This window comes from Anomaloglossus baeobatrachus, chromosome 8 (assembly GCF_048569485.1).
Source record: "Anomaloglossus baeobatrachus isolate aAnoBae1 chromosome 8, aAnoBae1.hap1, whole genome shotgun sequence".
Classification (NCBI taxonomy): Eukaryota; Metazoa; Chordata; class Amphibia; order Anura; family Aromobatidae; genus Anomaloglossus; species Anomaloglossus baeobatrachus.
In genome coordinates, this window is record NC_134360.1 from 123,093,966 (window position 1) to 123,118,002 (window position 24,037).

A 24,037-nucleotide genomic window follows, 5' to 3' on the forward strand; every position below is an offset into this window, starting at 1 on the left:
CCTCTTCACTGGGCTCCATACACCAGTAAGGGCAGGGATGCCCTGATGGTGGCCCTGCCGAGAGGTATCCTTCATTCAAAACCATGGGAAAATTCCAAACTGTGCACGCTTACACAGGGTTATACAAGTGCATGATCAGGGGGAAAATGTTAGAGCACGTGCGTAAAGAGTAAAATATACAGCAATAGTCTTGTTATTCCTAGAATGTAGGGGCATGATTGGATTAGAAACACTGACTGTATTACACATGATAGGATTAGATACACATCTCTGCAGACTGGATCTTACATGATAGTATTAGATACATGGCTTAGCGTACTGAATCACACGTGATAGGATTTGATACATCTATCTGAATACTGTATCTCACAGGATACAAATAGATTAATGTCTCAGTGCACTGTATTATACACAGGGTCAGACTGGGGTGTCCGGGGCCCACCAGGGGAAATAACTCTAGGGGCCCACCCTACAGCTACATGCAAATATCTATTAGCTGCTATCCCCATTATTGTGGAGCGCTGACTGTAAAGCACAGGCAGCTCCTGCACATCTCTTGTGCACACACACACACAATAATTAATGTACAATTACAGTAGTTTTCAGTAAGGGGGATCTTTGGTGACAAGTTATCACCGATCCACAGGATCCACAGGTTAGGTAGGTGATAACTTATTGATCAGTGGAACCAGACCAGTGGAAACCGCACCGATCGGAAGAATGAGGAACTTTTATCCCTGACAGGGCACTTACAGTAAGACCAAAAGTTTGGACACACCTTCTCATCTCTAGAACAACTATTAAGAGGAGACTTTGTAGAGCAGGCCTTCATGGTAAAATAGCTGCTAGGAAACCACTGCTAAAGGTAAGGACAGGCAACAAGCAGAAGAGACTTGTTTGGGCTAAAGAACACAAGAAATGGACATTAGACCAGTGGAAATCTGTGCTTTGGTCTGAGGAGTCCAAATTTGAGATCTTTGGATCCAACCACCGTGTCTTTGTAGAAAAGGTGAACGGATGGACTCTACATGGCTGGTTCCCACCGTGAAGCATGGAAGAGGAGGTGTGACATTGTGGGGGTGCTTTGCTGGTGACACTGTTGGGGATTTATTCAAAATTGCAGGCATACTAAACCAGCATGGCTACCACAGCATCTTGCATCGGCATGCTATTCCATCCGGTTTGCGTTTAGTTGGACCATCATTTATTTTTCATCAGGACAATGACCCCAAACACACCTCCAGGCTGTGTAAGGGCTATTTGACAAAGAAGGAGAGTGATGGGGTGCTACGCCAGATGACCTGGCCTCCACAGTCACCAGACCTGAACCCAACCAAGATGGTTTGGGGTGAGCTGGACCGCAGAGTGAAGGCGAAAGGGCCAACAAGTGCTAAGCATCTCTGGGAACTCCTTCAAGACTGTTGGAAGACCATTTCCGGTGACTACCTCTTGAAGCTCATCAAGAGAATGCCAAGAGTGTGCAAAGCAGTAATCAAAGCAACAGGTGGCTACTTTGAAGAACCTAGAATATAAGACATATTTTCAGTTGTTTCACACTTTTTTAAGTATTTCATTCCACATGTGTTAATTCATAGTTTTGATGTCTTTAATGTGAATCTACAATTTTTAGGGGCACCTTGCACACTACGACATCACAAGCCGATGCTTGCGATGCCGAGCACGATAGTCCCCGCCCCCGTCACAGCTGCGATATCTTGTGATAGCTGCCGTAGTGAACATTATCGCTACGGCAGGTTCACATGCACTCATCTGCCCTGCGACGTCGCTCTGGCTGGCGACCCGCCTCCTTATTAAGGGGGCGGGTCGTGCGGCGTCATAGCGACATCACACGGCAGGCGGCCAATAGAAGCGGAGGGGCGGAGATGAGCGGGACATAAACATCCCGCCCACCTCTGTCCTTCCGCATAGCCGGCGTGAGCCGCAGGACGCAGGTAGGAGATGTTCCTCGCTCCTGCGGCTTCACACACAGCGATGTGTGCTGCCGCAGGAACGAGGAACAACATCGTACCATTACAGCAGCGTAATTATGGAATTCCCCAACACTACACCGATGATACGATTACTGCGATTTTGCGCTCGTTAATCGTATCATCTAGTATTTACACACTACGATGTCGAAAGCGACGCCGGAAGTGCGTCACTTTCGACATGACCCCACCGACATCGCACCTGCGATGTCGTAGTGTGCAAAGTGCCCCTTAGAGTCATGAAAATAAAGAAAACTCTTTGATCGAGAAGGTGTGTCCAAACTTTTGGTTTGTACTGAATATGCCCATTATACAATGCAGCGGTGGCAGGTGGGGTGTGTGACCACAGCTCCATTCATCCTCCTTGGGGCGGTCAGATAAAAACAAGCACAGCGCTCGCAGCCACTGAGGGAATGAATGGATCAGGGGTTGAGTCGGACATGAGCTCCAGTGTAATGGGGGATAAAAGTTGCACATTTTGCCTATCAGTTCGGGTCCCAGCAATCAGACCCCACTGATGAATAAGTTATCACATGCTTAGGCCATGTTCACACTTTCAGTATTTGGTCAGTATCTTGCATCAGTAATTGTAGCCAAAATCAGTAGTGGGTGAAAAATGCAGAAGAGTTGCCCATGTTTCTATTATACTTTTCCTCTCTTTTTACTGATTTTACAATTCCTTGTTTTGGCTTCAAATACTGAGGTAAAAAACTCACCAATACTGTGTGCATGTGGCTTTAGTAAACGAGATTACTTGTTTTCACTGCAGAACGTCTGTAAGTGCATATTTGCCGCAGTGCAATAGTCACAGGACAGCAAGGGGTTAAACATTCAAATGTTTAAACTATTGGAAATAAAGAATTTTCCCCATATTGATATCAGAGAGAAGTGACCTCCATATAGAACACAATCCACTATACCAAGACCAATAATATCACATACAAGGGGGAAATACCGCCCCACCATGACCAGACAACATATTACCACCACATGCTGTAGTGACCGAATACAATCACATACAAGAGAGAAATACCGCCACACCATAACCAGATAACATATTACCAATACATAGTAATCAAACACAACCACATACAAGAGAGTAAGGGCGGCGTCACACGCTATGATATATCGGGCGATATGTCGTCGGGGTCACGGATTCCGTGACGCACATTTGGCATTGTTATAGATATCGCAGCGTGTGACAGCTACGAATGACTGTGAATGAGCAAAAATACTCACCTTATCGTTGCTTGTTGACACGTCGTTCATTTTCATAAAGTCGTTCCTTCTTCTGCGCGCCAGTTGTTCGTCGTTTTTGAGGCAGCACTTATAGCTCCGTGTGACACCCCGGGAAACACGAACACAGCTTACCTGCATCCCGCCGGCAATGCGGAAGGAAGGAGGTGGGCGGGATGTTACGTCACGCTGATCTCCGCCCCTCCGCTTCTATTGGGCGGCCGATGTGTGATGTCGCTGTGACGCCGAACGTCCCTCCCCCTTCAGGAAAAGGATGTTCGCCACCCACAGCGAGGTCGTTCAGGAGGTAAGTACGTGTGACAGGGGTAAACGACTTTATGCACCACGGGCAACAAATTTCCCGTGACGCACAAACGACGGGGGCGGGTGCGATCGCTCATGCGATCGCACGATAAATCGTCTCATGTAACGCCGCCCCAATAATGCCACACCATAATTAGACCACATAGTAAACAAATATTACCACATACAAGGGAGAAATACCACGACACTATGACCAGACTACCAAATACTACTATATACAAGAGACAAATACCACCAAACCATGACAAGACCACATATTACTACTACACAGTGATGAATACTACAGTAAATGACCATGAATAAAAACCACAATACTAATAACATTAATATTACCATCAGTGCCATTATACATAGGAGCTCTGTATATAGTGTCAGTGTACAGGTAATACAGTGATCACAAATGACTTTATAAACAGGAGATCTGTATATAGGTAATACAGTGATCAACAGTGACATTATACACAGGAGCTCTGTATATAGTATACAGTGTGTGTGTACATGTAACACACTGACTTACCAGTGATGTCTCTAGCTGAGGTTATTCATCTTCACTTTTACTCTTCATCCGGCGCTGACCACCATCACTTCTTCCAGCCAGAACATGCCTCTACAGAAAATAACATACAGTCACCTATAGCTGATCACTCCCAGAGCACATTCCACATACAGTTTCCCTAATTTCTACACTACATCAGAATTTTGTTCCCCCATTGGAGACAGTATCTTCAAAATGATCCTATATTTCATCAGTAATAATCTCCCCTAATTTTCCCCTACAGTAATTATACCCCATGTGCCACCATAAACCAATAATGTATGGCCCTTATCCTGGCCCCTTTTATTTAATGATATCTGGGGGAACAAGTGGAATCAGAAGGGTTGTTAATTGCTTCCTGTATAAAATATCCCCCCACACACTGCTCCTCTCCAAAATAGAGCCACTAAGTGCCCCTTTCCATAATGTACCCCCAAAACTTGCCCTTTCTATAATATCTCTCTGCATAAAATCCCCCCCCTCCCTGCTCCTCATTATACTATGCTACCTGTCACAATTCCCTTTCTAATTGCCTCATAATGACCCTCATTTCCCCATAAAGTCCCCCACTGCCTCACAATATCACTTGTAAAGTAGTACCACTCCTCCCCCACCAAGGCCCCCTCATCTCAAATTACCGTATATACTCGAGTATAAGCCGACCCGAGTATAAACCGAGGTCCCTAATATAACCACAAAAAACTGAAAACTTATTGGCTCAAGTATAAGCCGAGGGTGGGAAATGCAGCAGCTACTGGTAAATTTCAGAAATAAAAATAGACCCCAATAAAATGTAATGTGCCCCCTTGTAGTAATGTGCCCATCCTTGTGTCGTGTAGCAATGGGCTCCCCATCCTTGTGCCGTGTAGCAACAGGCCCCCCATCCTTGTGCCGTTTAGCAACGGGCCCCCCATCCTTGTGCCGTGTAGCAACGGGCTCCCCATCCTTGTGCCGTGTAGCAACGGGCCCCCCATCCTTGTGGCGTGTACCAAGGGGCCCCCCATCCTTGTGCCGTGTACCAACGGGCCCCCATCCTTGTGCCGTGTAGCAACGGGCCCCTCCATCTTTGTGCTGTGTAGCAACGGTCCCCCCAACCTTGTGCAGTGTAGTAATGGTCCCCCCATCCTTATGCCGTGTAGGAACGTGTCCCCAATCCTTGTGCCATGTAGGAACGGGTCCCCCATCCTTGTGCACTGTATGAATGAGCCCCACATCCTTGTGCAGTGTAAGTGTGATGCCCTGGACTAGCCAGGTAGTCACAGATAGCGCCCCACACAACACCAGTCCCACACAAGGTAACACCAGCCAACCACATTAAACCTAGTCACCTCCCGCAGAGCTTGATGGACAAACCAGGGGGGCGGAGCCAGGCGGTTGGTTATGCCCACCGAAGAGTTCAGAGGGCCTGAGCCAGGAAAAACAGTGAGTGATCGGAGAGTGATCAGAGAGTTGTCAGTAGAGGACAGACAGTTGAGTTGAGTAGTGGAGTTGAGAGGAGACTGACAGGTGCCATGGTCGGAGCCCTGGTACCTTGCCTAGGAGGCATACGGTGGCCTAGCCTACAGGAGCCGGGAAAACGGCTCGGTGGAACCGTGGTGGACCGGGACAGGGTAGTGGCCCGCCGGTACCGACCCAGGGAACCGACTCGGAAACCGGAGCACACAGGGGGTTACTCAGACCCTGAAACGAGGTCCAGAAGCCACTGGACTGAGTTAATGAACTGATTGCAGTCTGGACTTTAGGTCCTTTCCCACTCAAGTCCCAACTGAAGACAACAGCCCACCGAGGGGGATAGCAAGCCACCACACAGGCAGAAAGAGCCCACGGGCCAGCGTCTGTGGGCAAACGGGCTCCTCCGACATATACCAAGCCGGGGAGCGGACTCCCATCGCTGAAGCGCAGGCAGTCTACATATACATTACACGGTGCAGGAGAAAGGCAAAGACCACCGAACCGGGAGGGGGGTCAGACGCAGCCGGCTGTGGGCACCGACCACCATCAACTTTGTGCATCAGAGAGTTGTGTGTTTGTCAATAACAGTGAGTACAACAGTGCCATCCGTCCGCGCACCGCCCTGCTCCGCCCAGCTACTCTCCCAAACGGGTCCCGGGGCTATCATCCCTGCCCACGGAGGTGTTAACATCTTGCTGCATCACCATCTCCCCCGGGTGCCCCGTAACTGCAGTGGTGGTGTCACAATTTTCACCACATCCCGTGGGTGGCTTCACAAACTCAAACACGGCTCCGGCCGTACACCTACCTACTTACCCCCTAAGTAGCACCAGCACCCTTTCAGAGAGAAGTGACCCCGGGTCCGGAGGCGCTCGAGTCACCCACCAACGAGCCCTGATCCGAGCGGCTTGGCTGCAGCCGAGCGCGGGGCGGTACACATCGACTCTTCTGGCGTCACGAACAGGATACTTACCTATTCACTTACCTAGTGAAGTGCGCCTTGAAGTGAAGTCAGCGGTGATCCGTTGTAAAGTTTTCAGAATCTGCGATCTTGCCGCCATCTTTTGCCGCGAAGATTCCCGCCAGAGTCTTCTTCCCCGCAGAAAGGGCGCGAAAGCTGAAGCCCCGCCCCCTGGGAACACGGCCATGCAGCAAAGCGCGCGGTCGAAAAGCCAGACTGCCCAGCAGAAAAAGGGAGTGCCGCGAAAAGACCAAGGGGGAGCAGATGGAGAATGTCTGCTCCCAAGCCTGATGCTGGCCCTGCGCCGACTGCTGGAGCGGTGGCGCCCATAGGGAATGCCGCCGGCGAGGAGGAGGTTACAGTTCCCGCTCTAGACGCAGGAGCGGCGGGTCCAGAGGCTCCGATGGTGACTCCCCATGCAGCAGCTGGGGGTGAACCGCCTGCCGCAGGAAGGATGTCGACCCCGGCAGTCCGCCCGGCCGTGAAGGACACGGTGCCCGGCTTGGAAGACCCCGTAGATGTCAGCCCAGAATCGGAGGAGACAGGTGAGAACAGCCTCAGTGTTGACGCCTCGGTAGCCGCGTATATCCCGCGATGTGGCGGGAATGGATACCGGATGGCTTTCTCGAATTGCACATACCGTGCACTGGAGGTGTACGAGGCTGAAGCAGAGTCCACCACCGAGGATGAGGCCCAGTCTGCCGTCGGGGGTGTGGTAGTGCCAATCGCCCGAGACTCTCACCTGATGATGAAGAATGTTAAAGAAGGTAGCGGTTCCCGGCTACCATACTGCCCGTCCCCGTTGGGACTTTGTTGATGTTCCCGTTTTAAAATGAACAAGGCTGAGAACTTGCAGGCCACCCAATAACTTTTGGGCTTGTAAATAATCCCCGACCACCCTTTCAGGCACTGCAGCCCCGGGAAGGCTGGTTGGAGGAAGGGCCTGCAGCAGAGGAGGCCGAGGTCCCGTCACCATTGGAACCGGTGACAACCCTCCGGGTCAGGGTCCCCTAGACATGGGGCCTCTGAGAGACTGCCGGGTATGGAACTTTGTACTCGGTCCGTATGGGCAATACCCGGACCCGTTCCTGTTTCCTGGACTGGGGAAAAGGGATGCTGACCTGTTCTTAGAGGCAGCATCAAGGTTCAGGTTTGCTTGGGTGGGCAACTGAAAGGACCAGATCCCGTCCCATTCCCGGTTTAATAAAAATGTGTTTTATATGTTAGCAATGTTTAAGTGACATGCCTCCCACAAGGGAAGAAACAAAAACTTTCACAATTGTAAATATGTTAGTATGATTGTTCACTGTTTTATCTTTTTCAGTTCAGAAAAATAAACGGTGGTGGTCGGACAGCCCGCGGACGGTCTGTAGTTAACCAAGGGGGAGTGTGACGCCCTGGACTAGCCAGGTAGTCACAGATAGAGCCCCGCACAACACCAGTCCCAAACAAGGTAACACCAGCCAACCACATTAAACCTAGTCACCTCTCACAGAGCTTGATGGACACACCAAGGGGCGGAGCCAGGTGGTTGGCCACGCCCACCGAGGAGTTCAGAGGGCCTGAGTCACGAAAAACAGTGAGTGATCGGAGAGTTGTCAGTAGAGGACAGACAGTCGAGTTGAGTAGTGGAGTTGAGAGGAGACTGACAGGTGCCATGGTCGGAGCCCTGGTACCTTGGCTAGGAGGCATACGGTGGCCTAGCCTGCAGGAGCCGGAAAGACGGCTCGTTGGAACCGTGGTGGATCGAGACAGGGTAGTGGCCCGCCGGTACCGACCCGGGGAACAGACTCGGAAACTGGAGCACACAGGGGGGTACTCAGACCCTGAAACAAGGTCCAGAAGCCACTGGACTGAGTTAATCAACTGATTGCGGTCTGGACTTTAGGTCCTTTCTCACCCAAGTCCCGACTGAAGACAACAGGCCACCGAGGGGGATAGAAAGCCACCGCACAGGCAGAAAGAGCCCACGGGCTAGCGTCTGCAGGCAAATGGTCTCCACCGACATATACCAAGCTGGGGAATGGACTCCCATTGCTGAAGCGCAGGCAGTCTACACATACATTACATGATGCAGGAGAAAGGCAAAGACCACCGAACCGGGTGGGGGATCAGACGCAGCCGGCTGCGGGCACCGACCACCATCAATTTTGTGCATCAGAGACTTGTGTGTGTGTCAATAATAGTGAGTACAACAGTGCCATCCGGCCGCGCACCGCCCTGCACCACCCAGCTACTCTCCCCAACGGGTCCCAGGGCCATCATCCCTGCCCACGGAGGGATTTACATCTTACTGCATCACCATCTCCCCCGGGTGCCCTGTAACCGCAGTGGTGGTGTCTACATCTTCACCACATCCCATGGGTGGCGTCACAAACTTAAACACGGCTCCGGCCGTACACCTACCTACCCCCTAAGTAGCGCCAGCACCCTTTCAGAGCGAAGTGACCCCGAGTCCGGAGGCGCTCGAGCCACCCACCAACGAGCGTGGATCCGAGCGGCTCGGCTGCAGCCGAGTGCGGGGCGGTACATATGAATGGGCCCCTTATCCTTGTGCAGTGTATGAATGGGCCCCCCATCCTTGTGCAGTGTATGAATAGGGCCCCCATCCTTTTTCAGTGTATGAATGGGCCCCCCATCCTTGTGCAGTGTATGAATGGGCCCCCCAGCCTTGTGCAGTGTATGAATGGGCCCCCCCAGCCTTGTACAGTGTATGAATGGTCCCCCCTTCTTGTCCCCTATTATGCCATTGTACACACACACACACACACATACACGTTATTCTCACCTGTCCTCCGTTCCTGCGGTGTCCTTACCTTACCAGTCCGCAGGCTCATAGACCCCTCGGTGATCCCGTTCTCTGCATGGAGGCGCCGACGCAGGATGCCATGATGTCTTTACTGCAGTTAAATGCTTTGCAGCACCGTAAAGCATTTAACTGCAGTAAAGCCATGAAGTCACCTGCAGCGGCGGCTCCGTGCAGAGGACGGAATCACCGAGGGGTCTGTGTTCTGCGGTCTGGAAGAAGCAGCTGGAGGCACCACAGGAACGGAGGAGGAGAGGTGAGAATATATATATATTTTTTTCTTCAGCTCCTCTGAGCGCTTACCTGCAGCCCTGCGCGTCCTCTTCTCTGCTGCTCCGGCGGCAGTGTGATGATGGCCGCTGTGTCAGTGCGGGGATGAGGATCTCCTCCACCTCAGTCCTCACACTGGCCGCACTGTTCAAATGTATGCACGTCTGAAAGATGCGCGTACATTTTAATAGCGGCACGGTCTCCAGGACATGTCTGGGACGTCTGCAGTGCACGACCTGTGGTGATATCACATGACTGTGATGTCACCACAGATCCTTCTGCAGCTGCGGAAACTGCAGCGATAGTACGGAACTTGTGCTATCGCTGCAGTTTGTGATTGAAAGGCTGGGGGCCCTCAGAGCGTGGGAGGGGGGGCCCATCAGAGTGTGGGGGCCCTGCTCAGTCTTCCGCACATAACGCGGCCCTGAGAAACTGGTGGCCCCACGGCACTATACACTGCCCCGCACTATATAAGGCACAGGGGCCTACTGAGGGCCCAGGGCCTACCGGGGGATTCCCCGCTATTACGCCGGGCCAGACTGACCCTGATTATACATGATAGGATAAGATGTACAGCACAGTGGAAAATTTCTGTGATCTGAGTGGAGCTGTCATGTCATTACAGCTGCATCGATCAGGTTAATTACTGATGAGCACAGGTCCTGACATCAGAACCACGGCCATGATTTCATACTGAAATGTGTACTCACTGCTGGCTGAAGGCACAAAAGCAGCACTGGTGCCCAGACTTGATGTGCTTTTGTAGACGCATTAATAAGGCTATGTGCTAAAAAATCTGCATATAAAAATGCATGTTTTGGCAGGAAAAAAGCAGCTGAAAAAATGCGCATTTTTTATTGAGTTTGCACATTTTTTTCACATGCTTTATTTCATGCTTCTTTTTGTTCGTTTTTTAATCATAGCGACCGCGGGGCTTCAGGCGAAGTACCCTCTTCCTCTTGCTCTCTCTGTTTGGAGCAGTGCCCGTGCCGCTCCCGGCAGCTTAACCCCCTAGAATGCGGTGATCAGTGTGATTGCAGCATTCAGAAAGCAGGAAGAGGAATCGTTTACCTCTGCCTGGCGATTGGATCCCTGGAATGTGATCACAGGGACCCAATCTCTGCCATATTAACCCTGGGTCGTCACCATGACTACCCCGGGTTATTGAGCTACATAGAGTCTCACATACCATGCTGTATGCACGGTGTGTGAGGTGAAGTGCTGCGCTATGATCCCCTGTAGTGGTAAAGCTCTACAGGGCATTTTAGAAACGCAGGAAATAAACGCAGAAACAATTGACATGCTTCTTCTTTCAGCAACAAAATCTGCAACAAATAAGAAGCAGCGTGTGCACAGCAAGTCAGGATTATCATAGACTTTGCTGGGATGATTAAAAAATGCAAGGAAAAATGCTAGAAAAAAAACACAAAGAAACTATAACGTAGGCACAAGGCCTTTAACCCCAAAATTGTATGAATACATCATCTCGCAACACAAAGAAACAATCCTTCACATGACTCCATCACTAAATTAATGAAAACATTACATGTCTTGGAAAATTGTCACCCAAATAAAGTTTTCCTTTTTTAAAACTTTCCGAATTTTGTTTTCGTCACTTAAATAAAAAAATAACTATACAAGTTTTACAAATCTGGAGATTCATATTGCCAGGCCATTTTTTACAGTACAATGAATGGTATGAAAACAAAATCCAAAAACAATTGTGGAATTGCAACTTTTTGTTTTCTTTTTGCAATTTCACCTCACAATTTTTTACCAGAACATTGAATGGTAGAATAAATGTTGTCAATGAAGATTACAACTCGTCCTGCAAAATCCAAGCCCTCATATGGCTTTGTCGATAGAAAATTAAAAAAGTTATGGTTCTGAAAAAAATGAGGGAAAAAAAACAGAATAATATTCATACAAAACAAATTTCCTTTTAAAAGCTACATGACTTGGCAAATTAAATTTTGACAGATTCAATCATTTCTACACCTAATAATCGCCACATCAGAAAATTGCTTACTGTTTTTTGATAATTTTGTGGGATATCACACCTCAGGAAATGAGAAGTTTGGTAAAACGTCCTTCTTGGTTTTGCAGTTTAGCTGGCAAAGCATCAGATGCCTGTGCCCATTCTGTATGACCATCACCTTTATTTCTCAGCGTTTTTACGTATGGAACTAGTTTCCCAATTTGGTATCTATCAGGAGCATAAAGATCGCATGAATCGTGACTGTGACCGCGTGGTGGGCCTCTGAGGGCGCACATTCAGATGAAATGTATTGCGGTGCAGAGACCGCCCAGTCCCTGCAGTTGACATCGGTGTGCCAGTCACTGTCAACGCATAGTATTGAAATAATATCTCACCCATAGCAGTAGCGCTGAAGTCAGCTGCTGGTCTCTGTGTTGGTTATAGAACAGGACGCCATGCCTCATGGCAGCAGGGAAAGGTAAGTAGAATCATTTTGTTGTTTTTTTTTCATTTTGTAACAGAACAGTGGCAAAACAGGGAACAATATTACAGGATGGGCTCATGAGAAGGAACTTTACATCAGGAAGTGCTCCAGGATGAGGGACATTATTTCTGGAATGGTACTGGATAGGGATATTGTAGCAGGATGGGGGACATTATACTAGGAAGGGGGCCAGAATGGGGGACATACTTTACTTCAAGGAGCCAGGATGGGGAACATTATACCAGAAAGGGGCTAAAAATGGGGGATATTATTACTGAAAGGGACTCAGGCCGAGAACTTGCAGGCCAAACCAAAAATTTTTGGGCATGTAAATAATCCCCTCCCTTAACCGACCGTCCGGTTTCACCGCCTCCGGAGAGGCAGACTGGAGGATGGGCCTGCGGGAAGCTGATGGCCGAGGCCCGCCACCACCACAACCGGTGGCCATCCTCCGAGTCAGGGGTCCCCTGGACGTGGGGCCTCTGAAAAGACTGTGAAGCCCGCACCCGTCCCGTTAACACCTGGGCCCGTTCCTGGACTGGGGAAAAGGGGTGCTGCCCACTTCTTGGGGGCAGCATCAAGGCCTAAGTTGTTTGGGTGGGTGACTGAGGACCCGGTTTCCGTGTTATTAAAATGTTATCGTAACGTTCAAGTATGTGCCTCCCGCATGGGAAGATTCAAAAAGATAAAAAATGTTGAAAATGTTATTATACTTATATTGTTTGTCCAGTTTCTATTTTTCAGAAACAAAAATAAACCGGTGATGGATGGGCAGCCCGCGGACGGTCTGCATTAAACCAAGGGGGAATGTGACGCCCTGGACTGTCCATGTCGTTCTAGGTAGTCATACAGAACACACCACACACCCCTTCCGGTTAGGAAACACCAGCCAAACTAAAACCCTTGTCACCACCCTCCAGGTTTGATGTCCACACCAGGGGGGGCGGAGCCAGGCGGTTGGCTCCGCCCACCGAGGAGTTCACAGGCCTGGAGGCGGGAACCTAAGTAGTCAAGTTCAAGTTGAAGCAGAAAGTAGTTTTGACAGTGAAGGAAGGAGGTTGAGTCCACAGGCAGACCTGCGCTCAGGCCTGCCAAAGACTACTCCGGTGGCTGGGTTGGAGCCCAGTCACCATTGGCAAGGAGGCAGACGGTGGTGGCCGCCTGCAGGAGACCGGTAATACGACCAGTGGAACCGTAAGGGACCGGGACAGGGTAGTGGCCCGCCGGAACCGAACCGGGGAGCCAACTGGATACCGGAGCACCAGGCAGGGTACTCAGACCCAGCACAAAGCCCTGAACCGACAGGGCTGAGTTGAATCAACTGATTGCGGGCTGGACTCAAGGACCTACCCCACACAAGTCCCTTTAGAAGACATCAGCCCAACCATACAGGGTAAAGCCACCGCCAAGGCATAGAGACCCAAAGGGCCAGAATCTGCGGGCAAACGGGCTCCTCCGGCATATACCAGTCGGGGAGCGGACTACCAGTGTCTAGGCACAGGAGTCAAAACATTTACACACAGAGGTGCAGGAGAAAGGCGGACATCACCAACCTAGTCTGGAAGAAGCTGCAGCCGGCTGCGGGCCGCGTTCATCAGTCCATTTGGTTTACCAGAGACTCCAGTGTCTTGTGTCAGAGTGAGTACACCAGTGCCATCAGGCACCGCACCGCGCTGCACCGCAACACTTCACCCTGCACCCCGGCCCTCGCCTACTGGGCCCCGGGACTAACATCCCCTACCCACGGAGGGGTCAACACCTAGCTGCGCCATTACATCGCTCCCGGGAGTCCCATACCCTCACCGCAGCGGTGGTATCCATAATCACCACAACCTGTAGGTGGCGTCACAAACTATCATCCCAAACCAAACACCCAAATCACTGCGTGTAGCGCCAACTCCCTTGCAGAGCGACGTGACCCCCGGGTCCGTGAGAGACTCGAGCCACCACCCGCAGTACGAGCACGGATCCGAGTGGCTCGGCAGTCGCAGCCCAGCCCGTGGGGCGGTACATTGGATCCATGAAAGAGCATTGTGTTGCAGTAGTATATTGTCTATACGATTGTATGAGTCTTGTGTATGGGAGTAGAAGCTATAGTCCCTGTCCGACGGGTGTTTCAGTCTCCATGTGTCGAACAGTTGAATACGCAATAAAGCTTTTTTGATGCGTTTAATGGTAGTGTATGAAATGCTGGATTTCCCCCTGGAATTGTCCAATGTGGGGTCCAGGGAGATATTGAGGTCGCCACACAGAATTGCCATGCCCTGTATCAGTGGGATCGCCTCGTTGACCAAGCGGGTAATAAAGCTGTCTTGCCTTTGGTTTGGGGCATAGGCATTGATTATTGTGAGAGTTTGGTCCCCCACCCTCAGAGAGAGGATGATGTATCTGCCAAAACTATCTGTCGAGCATTTTAAGAATTGATGGGATTGAGGGATTTATGGATGGCAATCGCCACTCCTTTAGAACGGGAATCTGGGTTGTCAGAGAATACCCATGTCTGGTAATACTTATTTTTAATAATGGGGGCATGTCCTAGCTTGAAGTGGGTCTCCTGGAAACACACTATTCCCACCTTCCATTTGTAAAGGTGGTAAAGTACCTGTGCCCATTTCTCCGGAACATTGGGGCCCTTGGCATTGAAAGAAGCGATGGTTAGGTCGGCCATACAATAATCTAAGTCCGAACAAAGGTCATGGTGCCTGCTGCAAATTATGCAGTGGACCAAATTTAAGGTATTGCTACTTATTACGCCTGCTCCAAATTATCCAGTGAAACACATTTCTAGGTATTATTACTTAGTGGTGAATGCATTAAATTTCCTAGTAGACTAGCTAAATAGGTGTTACACATTTCACTGGGTGCTAAAAATTACACATTGAACCACATTTATAGGTATTGTTACCCGATAAACTACATTTCTAGGTATTGTAAGTTAGTAATGCCTGCTCTAAATTTGCTAGTGAACTAGTTAAATAGGTCTTGTCACTTTTCAGTGCCTGCTCCAGATTACCCAGTGAGCCACATTTTTAGGTATTGCTACTTATTATTGCCTGCTCCAAGTTACACAATAAACTACATTTCTTGGTATTGTTAGTTAGTGTGCATGCTTTAAATTTGCTAGTGAACTAGATAAATATGTCTTGGCACTTTTCAGCGCCTTCTCCAAATTCTGCAGTGAACCAAATTCATAGGTATTGCTACTTATTACTGTTTGCTCCAAATTACCCAGTGAACTACATTTCTAGGTATTGTTACTTATCAGTGCCTGCTCTAAATTTCCTGGTGAACTAGCTAAATAGATCTTAATTTTTTCAGTGCCTGCTCCAAATTATGCAGTGAAACACATTTCTAGGTATTGCCACTTATTCCTGTATGCTCTAAATTACCCAGTGAATCACATTGCTACACATTGTTACTTAATAGTGTCTGCTCTAAATTTGCTAGTGAACTATCTAAATAAGTGTTGGCACTTTTAAGTGAATACTCCCAAATTATGCAGTGAACCAAATTTAAGGTATTGCTACTTATTAGAGATGAGCGAACCTCTAGAGGCTCGAGTTCGACTCGGTTCGTCGAACGGAGGTCGCGTTCGAGTTCGGTTCGGCGAGCCATTCGACGAACCTCTCAAATTCCATAGAAAACAATGGGAGGCAATCACAAACACATAAAAACACCTAGAAAACACCCTCAAAGGTGTTCAAAAGGTGACAAACAAATCCCAAGACAACACAAACACATGGGAAAGTGACAAGGACAAATACTCATGCGAAAACTAAACAGCTGGACGAGGAAAGAGAGGAGGAGACACAGATATAGGCATGTCATGCCCTTCTAAAATCATGTAAAACACAGCAAGTGAACTCCAAGCAGTCTCCCTTTTTTCCAAAAATTGGGCCACACAGACAACCCTTCAGTGGCATCACTTGTGCCCTAGTTGCAAACAGGATGTTTTGATTTGCATCAAGCACATTCAAAAATACGCCAGCCTTAACTGTTCCCAGGATGACACCGGGGTAGGTAGCAAAGTCCTTGCTGAACCAAGACTTGTTCATCTTGGCTCATTTTTAAAAACACAGCAAGCGGACTCCAAGCAGAGTCTCCCTTTTTTCAAAAAATTGGGCCACACAGACACCCCTTCAGTGGCATCACTTGTGCCCTAGTTGCAAACAGGATGTTTTGATTTGCATCAAACACATTCAAAAATACGCCAGCCTTAACTGTCCCCAGGATAACACCGGGGTAGGTAGCAAAGTCCTTGCTGATCCATGATTTCTTCATCTTGGATCATTGTTAAAAACACAGCAAGGGGACTCCAAGCGGAGTCTCCCTTTTTTCCAAAAATTGGGCCACACAGACACCACTTCAGTGGCAGCACTTGTACCCCAGTTGTACACTTCACAGGTACATTTGCATCAAGCACATTCCAAATCCACAAGCCTTTACTCTCCCCAGAATGACACAGGGGTAGTAAAGTCCTTGCGGATCCAGGACTTGTTCATCTTGATGAACGTTAGTGTGTCCACATTGTCACTGGAGAGACGCGTGCGCTTATCTGTCAGCACACACCCAGCAGCACTGACGACACGTTCAGAGACAACTCTGGCAGCTGGACACGACAAGATCTCCAAGGCGTAAGTGGCGAGCTCAGGCCATTTTTCAAGATTTGAAGCCCAAAATGAGCAAGGTTCCAGTTGCAAAGTCATGGCATCGATGTTCATTTGGAGATACTCCTGTATCATCCTCTCCAGCTCTTGACTATGTGTCAGACTTCTTTTCTCTGGTGGCCTTGCAAAGGATGGTCTAAAAAAAATTATGAAACGATTCAATAAAATTGCTGTTACCAGCACCAGATACGGTGCTGCTGGTACGGTTAGACTGTTGATGACGAGACAGTCCCATGTTTCTCAAGTTACAACTGGGAGATTCACTCCGTGCACCACTGGGGTTTGGTGGAAAAGCCAAACTAAGATTGAGTAACAGCTTCTGCTGATACTCCTGCATATGTGCGTCCCTTTCTATGGCTGGAATTATTTCACAAAATTTGGACTTGTACCAGGGATCTAATAGTGTGGCAACCCAGTAGTCATCATCACTTCTAATTTTGACAATCCGAGGGTCATGTTGTAGGTGGTGCAGCAAGAAGGCGCTCATGTGTCTTGCGCATCCATGCGGACCAAGTCCTCGCTGTGTTTGTGGCATAGAGGTGCTAACCGTGCTTTCTTCCTCTGACATCTCCCCCCAACCTCGTTCAACCGCAATTTGACCAAGGTCTCCCTCATCTGCTGAGTCTTCCATGTCCATCGACAGTTCGTCCTCCATTTCTTCCTGGTCTCCTGCACCTTCCTCAATATTTTGGCTGCTACCATGCGCCCTTGTTAATCCCTCTCCCCCACCGTCCCATGCCTGCCGCCTTGGTGATGATGAACGTCTGGACCTTGTAGATGTTGTTATCTCTTGCGCATATGAATCCTCCTGTACTTCCTCCCCTATCTCTTGCCCCACCCCCTGACTCCGAATAGTGTTTAGCGTGTGCTCCAGCATGTAATTGACTGGAATTGTCATGCTGATAATGGCATTGTCAGCGCTAAACATATTCGTCGTCATGTCGAAACTGTGCAGAAGGGTGCATAGGTCTTTGATCTGAGACCGCTCCATCAGCGTGATCTGCCCCACCTCTGCATCTCCTTGGCCCAGGCTATACGTCATAATGTATTGCACCAGGGCTCGGCGGTGCTGCCACAGTCGCTATAACATGTGGAGAGTGGAATTCCAGCGTGTCGCCACATCGCATTTCAGGCGATGAACCGGCAGGCCGAAAGACTTCTGGAGTGATGCAAGTTGGTCAGCTGCGGCGGTTGAACGGCGGAAGTGAGCAGAGAGTGACCGTGCCCTGTGCAGAAGCCCATCTAGGCCGGGATAGTGGGTTAAAAATTGCTGGACAACAAGGTTCAACACGTGAGCCATACAAGGCACGTGTGTCACCTTGCCTCGCCGAAGGGCCGCACCCAGGTTTGCAGCATTGTCGCACACGGCCTTCCCTGGTGTGGAGACAACCATTTATGAAACTTGGACCGCAGAGCTGACCACAACTCATCCGCTGTGTGACTCTTATTTCCAAGACATTTCAAGCTAATGACCACCTGATGCCATTGAGCTCTGCTGCCAGCATAGTAAGGAGGTGTGCAGGATTCCTTGTGCGCAGTTGCAACGCGGGTGGCCTGACCAGGCAGGCTTGGGGCAGAGGTGAAGGACCCAGATGAGGTTGAGGAGGCAGAAGCAATGGAGGAACTTACAGAGGATTGACGCACAAGTCGTGGGGACGGCAAGACTTGTTCAGCAGACCGTTCTCCATCTATCACCTTAGTTACCCATAGTGCCCAGTCAGCGACATATAACGCCCCTGTCCATGCTTACTTGTCCAAGTATCGGTGGTGAAATGCACTCGGTCACACACAGAGTTTCTCAAGGAAGCAGTGATGTTGTGCGCGACATGCTGGTATAGCGCAGGCACACCTTTCTTGGAGAAGTAGTGGCGACTGGGCATCTGGTACTGGGGCACTGTGACGGACATAAGGTCTCGAAAATCCTGTGTGTCCACCAGGCGGAAAGGCAGCATTTCGTTAGCCAAGAGTTTACAGAGGGATAAAGTCAACCTCTTAGCTTTGTCATGGCTCGGAGGAAATGGCCTTTCATTAGTCCACATCTGACGGACAGAGATCTGGCTGCTGTGTGGAGACGGTGGTGAGTAGGGTGTCCCTGGAAAAATGCAGGTCTGTGAGGAAAGTGCAGGCGGAGACATGATGTTGCCTTCATCCAAAGTAGGTGCTCTTGATGTCTGAGAGAGCTGTACACCAGCACTTGTTTCCCCTTCCAAACCAACTGACGACCTACCAAGCAAACTGCCTGTTGTGGTTAAAGTGGTGGAAGGTCTGCATGTAAAACCAGCTGTGACAGCCGTCCCCACAGTCAGAGAAGATGAAGAGCGCGCGGAGGAACTTGAAGGGGCAGACGGTGTCTGTCCCGCTACGCTAGGCTGCATTGCAGCACGGTGAGCTTCCCACTGGGACTTATGCTTGTTATTCATGTGACGATTCATGGAAGAAGTTGTCAAACTGGTGAGGTTTTGGCCTCTACTTATAGATTGCCGACAAATTTTACAGATCACATGATTTGGGAGATCCTTTGCAAGGTCAAAAAAGGACCAGGCTAGGCAAGGCTTAGAGGCCATGCGACCTGCAGAGCCACTCCGACTTGTGCTCAGAGGCAGAGTTGTGGCTGAGGATGCAGTTGTAGACGTGCTTCCAGTATTCCGACTCTGTCCAGGAAGGCGCAAGGTAACTTCGTCGTCAGTTGCATCCTCCTCCCCTGCCTCTGCTGACTTCCCGAGTGCCTGACTGTGGGTTGACAGTAAGTGGGATCTAGAACTTCATCATCATCAAGCGTTGTGTTTGCACTCCCCTCGCCCTCAGACCTAATTTCTTCCTGCCCTGACTGAATAGTTAATTTGTCATCCCAATCAGGTATCTGCGTCTCATCGTCATCAGTATGTTCCTTATTGTCTCCACCAACAGGGGTTACATTTTGGGAATGGGGGTGTACATTATGCTCAGAAACTTGGTCATCAGGGCATGAATCTGATTCACAAAGCTTCTGGGCATCACTGCAGACCATTTCCTGGTCTGTACTCACTGTAGCTTGGGAGCAGACCTCTGATTCCCAGGCTATAGTGTGACTGAACAGCTCTGCAGACTCAGCCATCTCTGGTACACCATACTGTGCAGGGCGGGTGGAGACTTGATAGCTGGGAGAAAGCAATTGTGATTGGGATGACAACTCAGAGGACAGGTTTTTTTATGTGGTAGTTGAGGTGGAGGAGAGGGCACTTGTTGGAGCACTTGAGATCCATTCAAGCATGTTCTTTTTTGTGCATCATCTACCTTTGTTACAGTTGTTTGGGTCCGTAAAAAAGGGAGCACATCGGATTGTCCACAGAAAGTAGTAGACATCTTACTTTTGCTGGAAGATGGCCTATCTTTAGCATATGTTAATGTAGCTTTCCCACCTTCCCCACGGACACAAACTTTTTTTCCTTTTCCAACACGCCTGTTCATCTTTCCACCAGCATCTGTCCTTTTGCCACTCATTTTGTTAGCGACAAGATTGGACACCTAAAATGTGGTAGGGTAGCAAAAATTGAGAGGTGGTGTAGATTGCAGAGGTGGTCTAGCTTTATTGACAGCTGAAGAACCAATACTGACTGTCCCTGACAATGCAACTATGGCCCTAAAACTGGCAGCACTGTTAGCTATAAAAACAGCGTAGCAAAATGTGCAGGAGACTAGAATGCAGAGGTGGTGGAACTTGCTTGGCACCAGTGGGACACTAATTTAGTATAGCAGACACTTTTTGGGTGCCACTAAGTTTCAGCACTGTTTGCTATAAAAATAGCGTAGCAAAATGTGCATGAGGCTAGAATGCAGAGGTGGTGAAACTTGCTTGGCACCAGTGGGACCCTAATTTAGTATAGCAGACACTTTTGGGATGCCACTAAGTTTCAGCACTGTTTGCTATAAAAATAGCATAGCAAAATGTGCAGGAGGCTAGAATGCAGCGGTGGTAGAACTTGCTTGGCACCAATGGGACACTAATTTAGTATAGCAGACACTTTTGGGATGCCACTAAGTTTCAGCACTGTTTGCTATAAAAATAGCGTAGCAAAAGTGGGTAGGTGGGTACAGTGGCCGGGTTCTGTGGGTACCAGGACAGGGAAGGAAGTCTCACTTTCTATCCCTCCTAATGATGAACTGCAGCAAGGAATTCCCTGAGCTAAGGTACACAGACGCTGTTATCTAAAGCTGTATACAGCGTTTGCACGGACCTGACTAGCAGCTATGGCTCTGAGCACCTGGAAATCAGCCCTGAAAAGGGCTGAAATAAACAGTAGTCCCTATCTCTACAGCACTGTGTCTATAGCGCACACAGCAGGAGCGACGGCAGCAGCAGCATGAGCGGTGACTGTCACCCACATGCTGAAGGCAGATAATGGCGGTGTGAGGGAAAATGGCCGTATTTATAAGGCAAGGACATGTGACATGGACAGCCTATGACACATGCCCTTGCTTTTCTGGCAAAAAGTCGACTTAGCTGTGTGTGTGTGTCTGTGATTGGCTGACATCTTGGCCCGCCCCACTGCACGCGCGCTTAGGAAAAAAGAAAAAAATGGCGATCGGCATTCTCTCAGCAGCACAGATCTAAGCCGCGTCCCCCCCGCACACTATACGCTGAAATTTGATAATACTGTGAATCACAGTGACTCACACTCTTACAGTGAAAAGCCAGCTAGTAACTAGCTAGGCTTTTTGCTGATTGAACCGTTATCGAACGTAACTCGAGCTGTCGAGCTTTTAGCAAAAAGCTCGCCTTCGAGTTCGATCTCGAGCACCCCCCAAAATCACTCGAACATGAAATTGGCAAACCTCGAACATTGCTCAACTCTAGTTATAACAACACAACTACAGATTGATCTGGAACATTTTTTGCTACTCATCAGTTGAGCTGAACTTTAAGCATTACTTCCAAACAACATAATTACATTTTGATAAAGTTATTACATTTAGAAATAACATTAAAAACAATTAAAAAAATATATTAAAGTGAACCTGACAGCTGAATTATGCTGCTTGAACCAGTCTGCATAAATCAGACCCTGGCTCTATAATTTAAGCCAGATATATTTTATTCTGAACCGCTACAGTGTTTCAGAGACATCAAATGTAAAAGCCACCGGGGACTGAGCTGCGCGGGTGAAAACAGCAAGAGCTCAATCCTCAGCGAATTCTCCCTGCCCCACTCTGCTTGAGTGACAGGTCTCTTCCTACCTGTTTGTATAGGAAGAGACCTATCACTCAAGGCCCTTGAGTCAAGGGGTGTGAGATTAAGAGAAACCACCGGGGACTGGACTCTTGAAGTAGCCATTCGAACAGCATGGCTCGGGCTGACATTTAAATGTATAGTTTCTCTAGTAGTAGGTGGACAGTATGTGTAATAGGGCTATCAAGCATGGTGTAAAGTGAAACTGATTCAGTTGGCCTTAGCATCCAATCAGATTCCACTTTTCATTCTTCACAGACTTTGGAAAATGAAAGGTTGTATCTGATTGGTTGCTAAGGGCACTGAGTTAGTTTCACTTTACACCATGTCTGATAACCCTATTACACATACTGTCCACCTACTTTTGGACCACCCTGTATATATATGTATATATATTGTTGTGGAAACCCTTTCCTGGGAGGGCTAATTTGGAGTGAGATACAAGGGATCTCCAGATCTGCCAATGTTGGTCCAATTAATAGCGATGCATCGGAGAAAAGAAAGAACACGCACAATCAGTGTCTGTCACTGTACAAGCTTTTCTGTATTTTGCTCCCAAGAGACAAGTATTTATTACATCCACAGAAGAATTGGATGGCTCAGTACTTTTCCAAAAGCATACAAGTTTCACAACAAGAAGGCCATAAACCATAGATTCTACTGAATTGGTTCAAACATAGATAAGAACTGGCTAAAAACCAGCCATCATGTAGGAATACAAAGTAAAATAAGATGAATAATACGTACAAAACTAATGCAAAACACATATCATCAAAGATATATAAATTGCTTAAATAATAAATAAGAAAATGCAAACAGTTGTTTGGCACAGTTGCCTCTTTACCTTTCTCTCGCTTACCTGTGAAGTAAATATCACTCTCTGTGACCCACTTAAGGAAGTCTTTCATAGGACAATAGCAGTCCCAGGGGTTGGAGCTGAGGCCTAATGTTCGTAGACTGGGCAGTTCACTAACTGTTGTGACATCTAAGTAAGTCAGCGCTGTTCGACTCAAATCCAACTGACGGAGTCCTGTGTTGTTGGCAAAGGCATCTTTTTCAATCTCCTCCAAGTTGGGGTTATCGGAAAGCTTTAAGACAACCAGACTTGTCAAAAGATAGAAAGTGCCTGTTGTAATTTTGGAAATGTTGTTGTGACTTAGGTCCAAATAAACCAATGGCACCGCAATGAAGGTGGCTTCCAAAGAGTCTCCTAAAATATTGTGGCTACAATCCAGGTACACCAAGTCAATTAATAGGTTAAGATCCATTGATGGAAGGTAGGTCAGATTATTATGAGTTAGGATTAGCTGTCTGGTATCCATTGGGATGCCAGTAGGAAATTCTTCAAGTTGTCTATCAGTGCAGTTCACTAACAGATGTTCACAGCTGCATTCCCTCGGACAGCATACGCCATTCTCTAATATAGAGAGCATTGTAATAAAAAAAAGAAACTTCTGTCCAGCCCACTGTAACCTCTGAATGTGAATTATTTTTTCATCCATGAAAATGATGTGTCCAGCAGGTCTTCTCCTCCAAGACAAGTAGGGGAGCAGAAGCATAACTATCTGAAAGGACCCACCCTATTAACACAGTTCCCTATCAAGACAATTGATAGTAAGGCTGCAGTCATGTCAAATAACATGCACGCCTCTCTTACCATGTGTATTGATGTCTATTGTAACTATTCTCTGTTCTCTTATTCAGAGTGTCACGTTGCTCTCATTCTTGAGGTCTCATTGACAGCCTATTTTCACTGTCTGGCTGTGAAAGTGCTTCTGCTACCACAAAGCCTCTTTGAACTTGAAAGTGAAGCGGACGGTTAAATAGCTGGCTCGGACACAGAAGAGGACACATCTAGTCTCAATGGTTGCCAGTCGACACCTTTGTGACGTCAGCGGCTGTTCCAAGGCAGCTGTTTCTGTTCAAGTAGAGCAGTTCAGGCGTTGCTGGATACTTGAATGTGTGCATCAACACAGCAGTGTGTAGGTTTGTCATTCAAGATCTGAGAAAAGACATCAACACTGTTGTAAGCCATTATAGTAACCATGTAGGGATTAACAGCAGACACGGTAGTGTCCTCTGCTCTTGCTTTGTGTAACCTTATACAGCTTTTTGTTTGCTATTCATACT

The 24,037-nt window shown here is 48.4% G+C and overlaps 1 protein-coding gene across 1 annotated transcript in view; it reads right to left on the minus strand.

The window, feature by feature from the left end:
* The window catches only part of LRRC52 (leucine rich repeat containing 52), a 441,852-nt gene extending 418,311 nt beyond the window's left edge, over positions 1 to 23,541 (minus strand). The window contains exon 1 of the mRNA XM_075321978.1: positions 22,767 to 23,541. Coding sequence (XP_075178093.1) covers positions 22,767 to 23,466 — 700 coding nt within the window. The 5' untranslated portion in view covers positions 23,467 to 23,541. The remainder of the gene's footprint in view (positions 1 to 22,766) is intronic.
* Between the last annotated feature and the right edge of the window lie 496 nt (positions 23,542 to 24,037).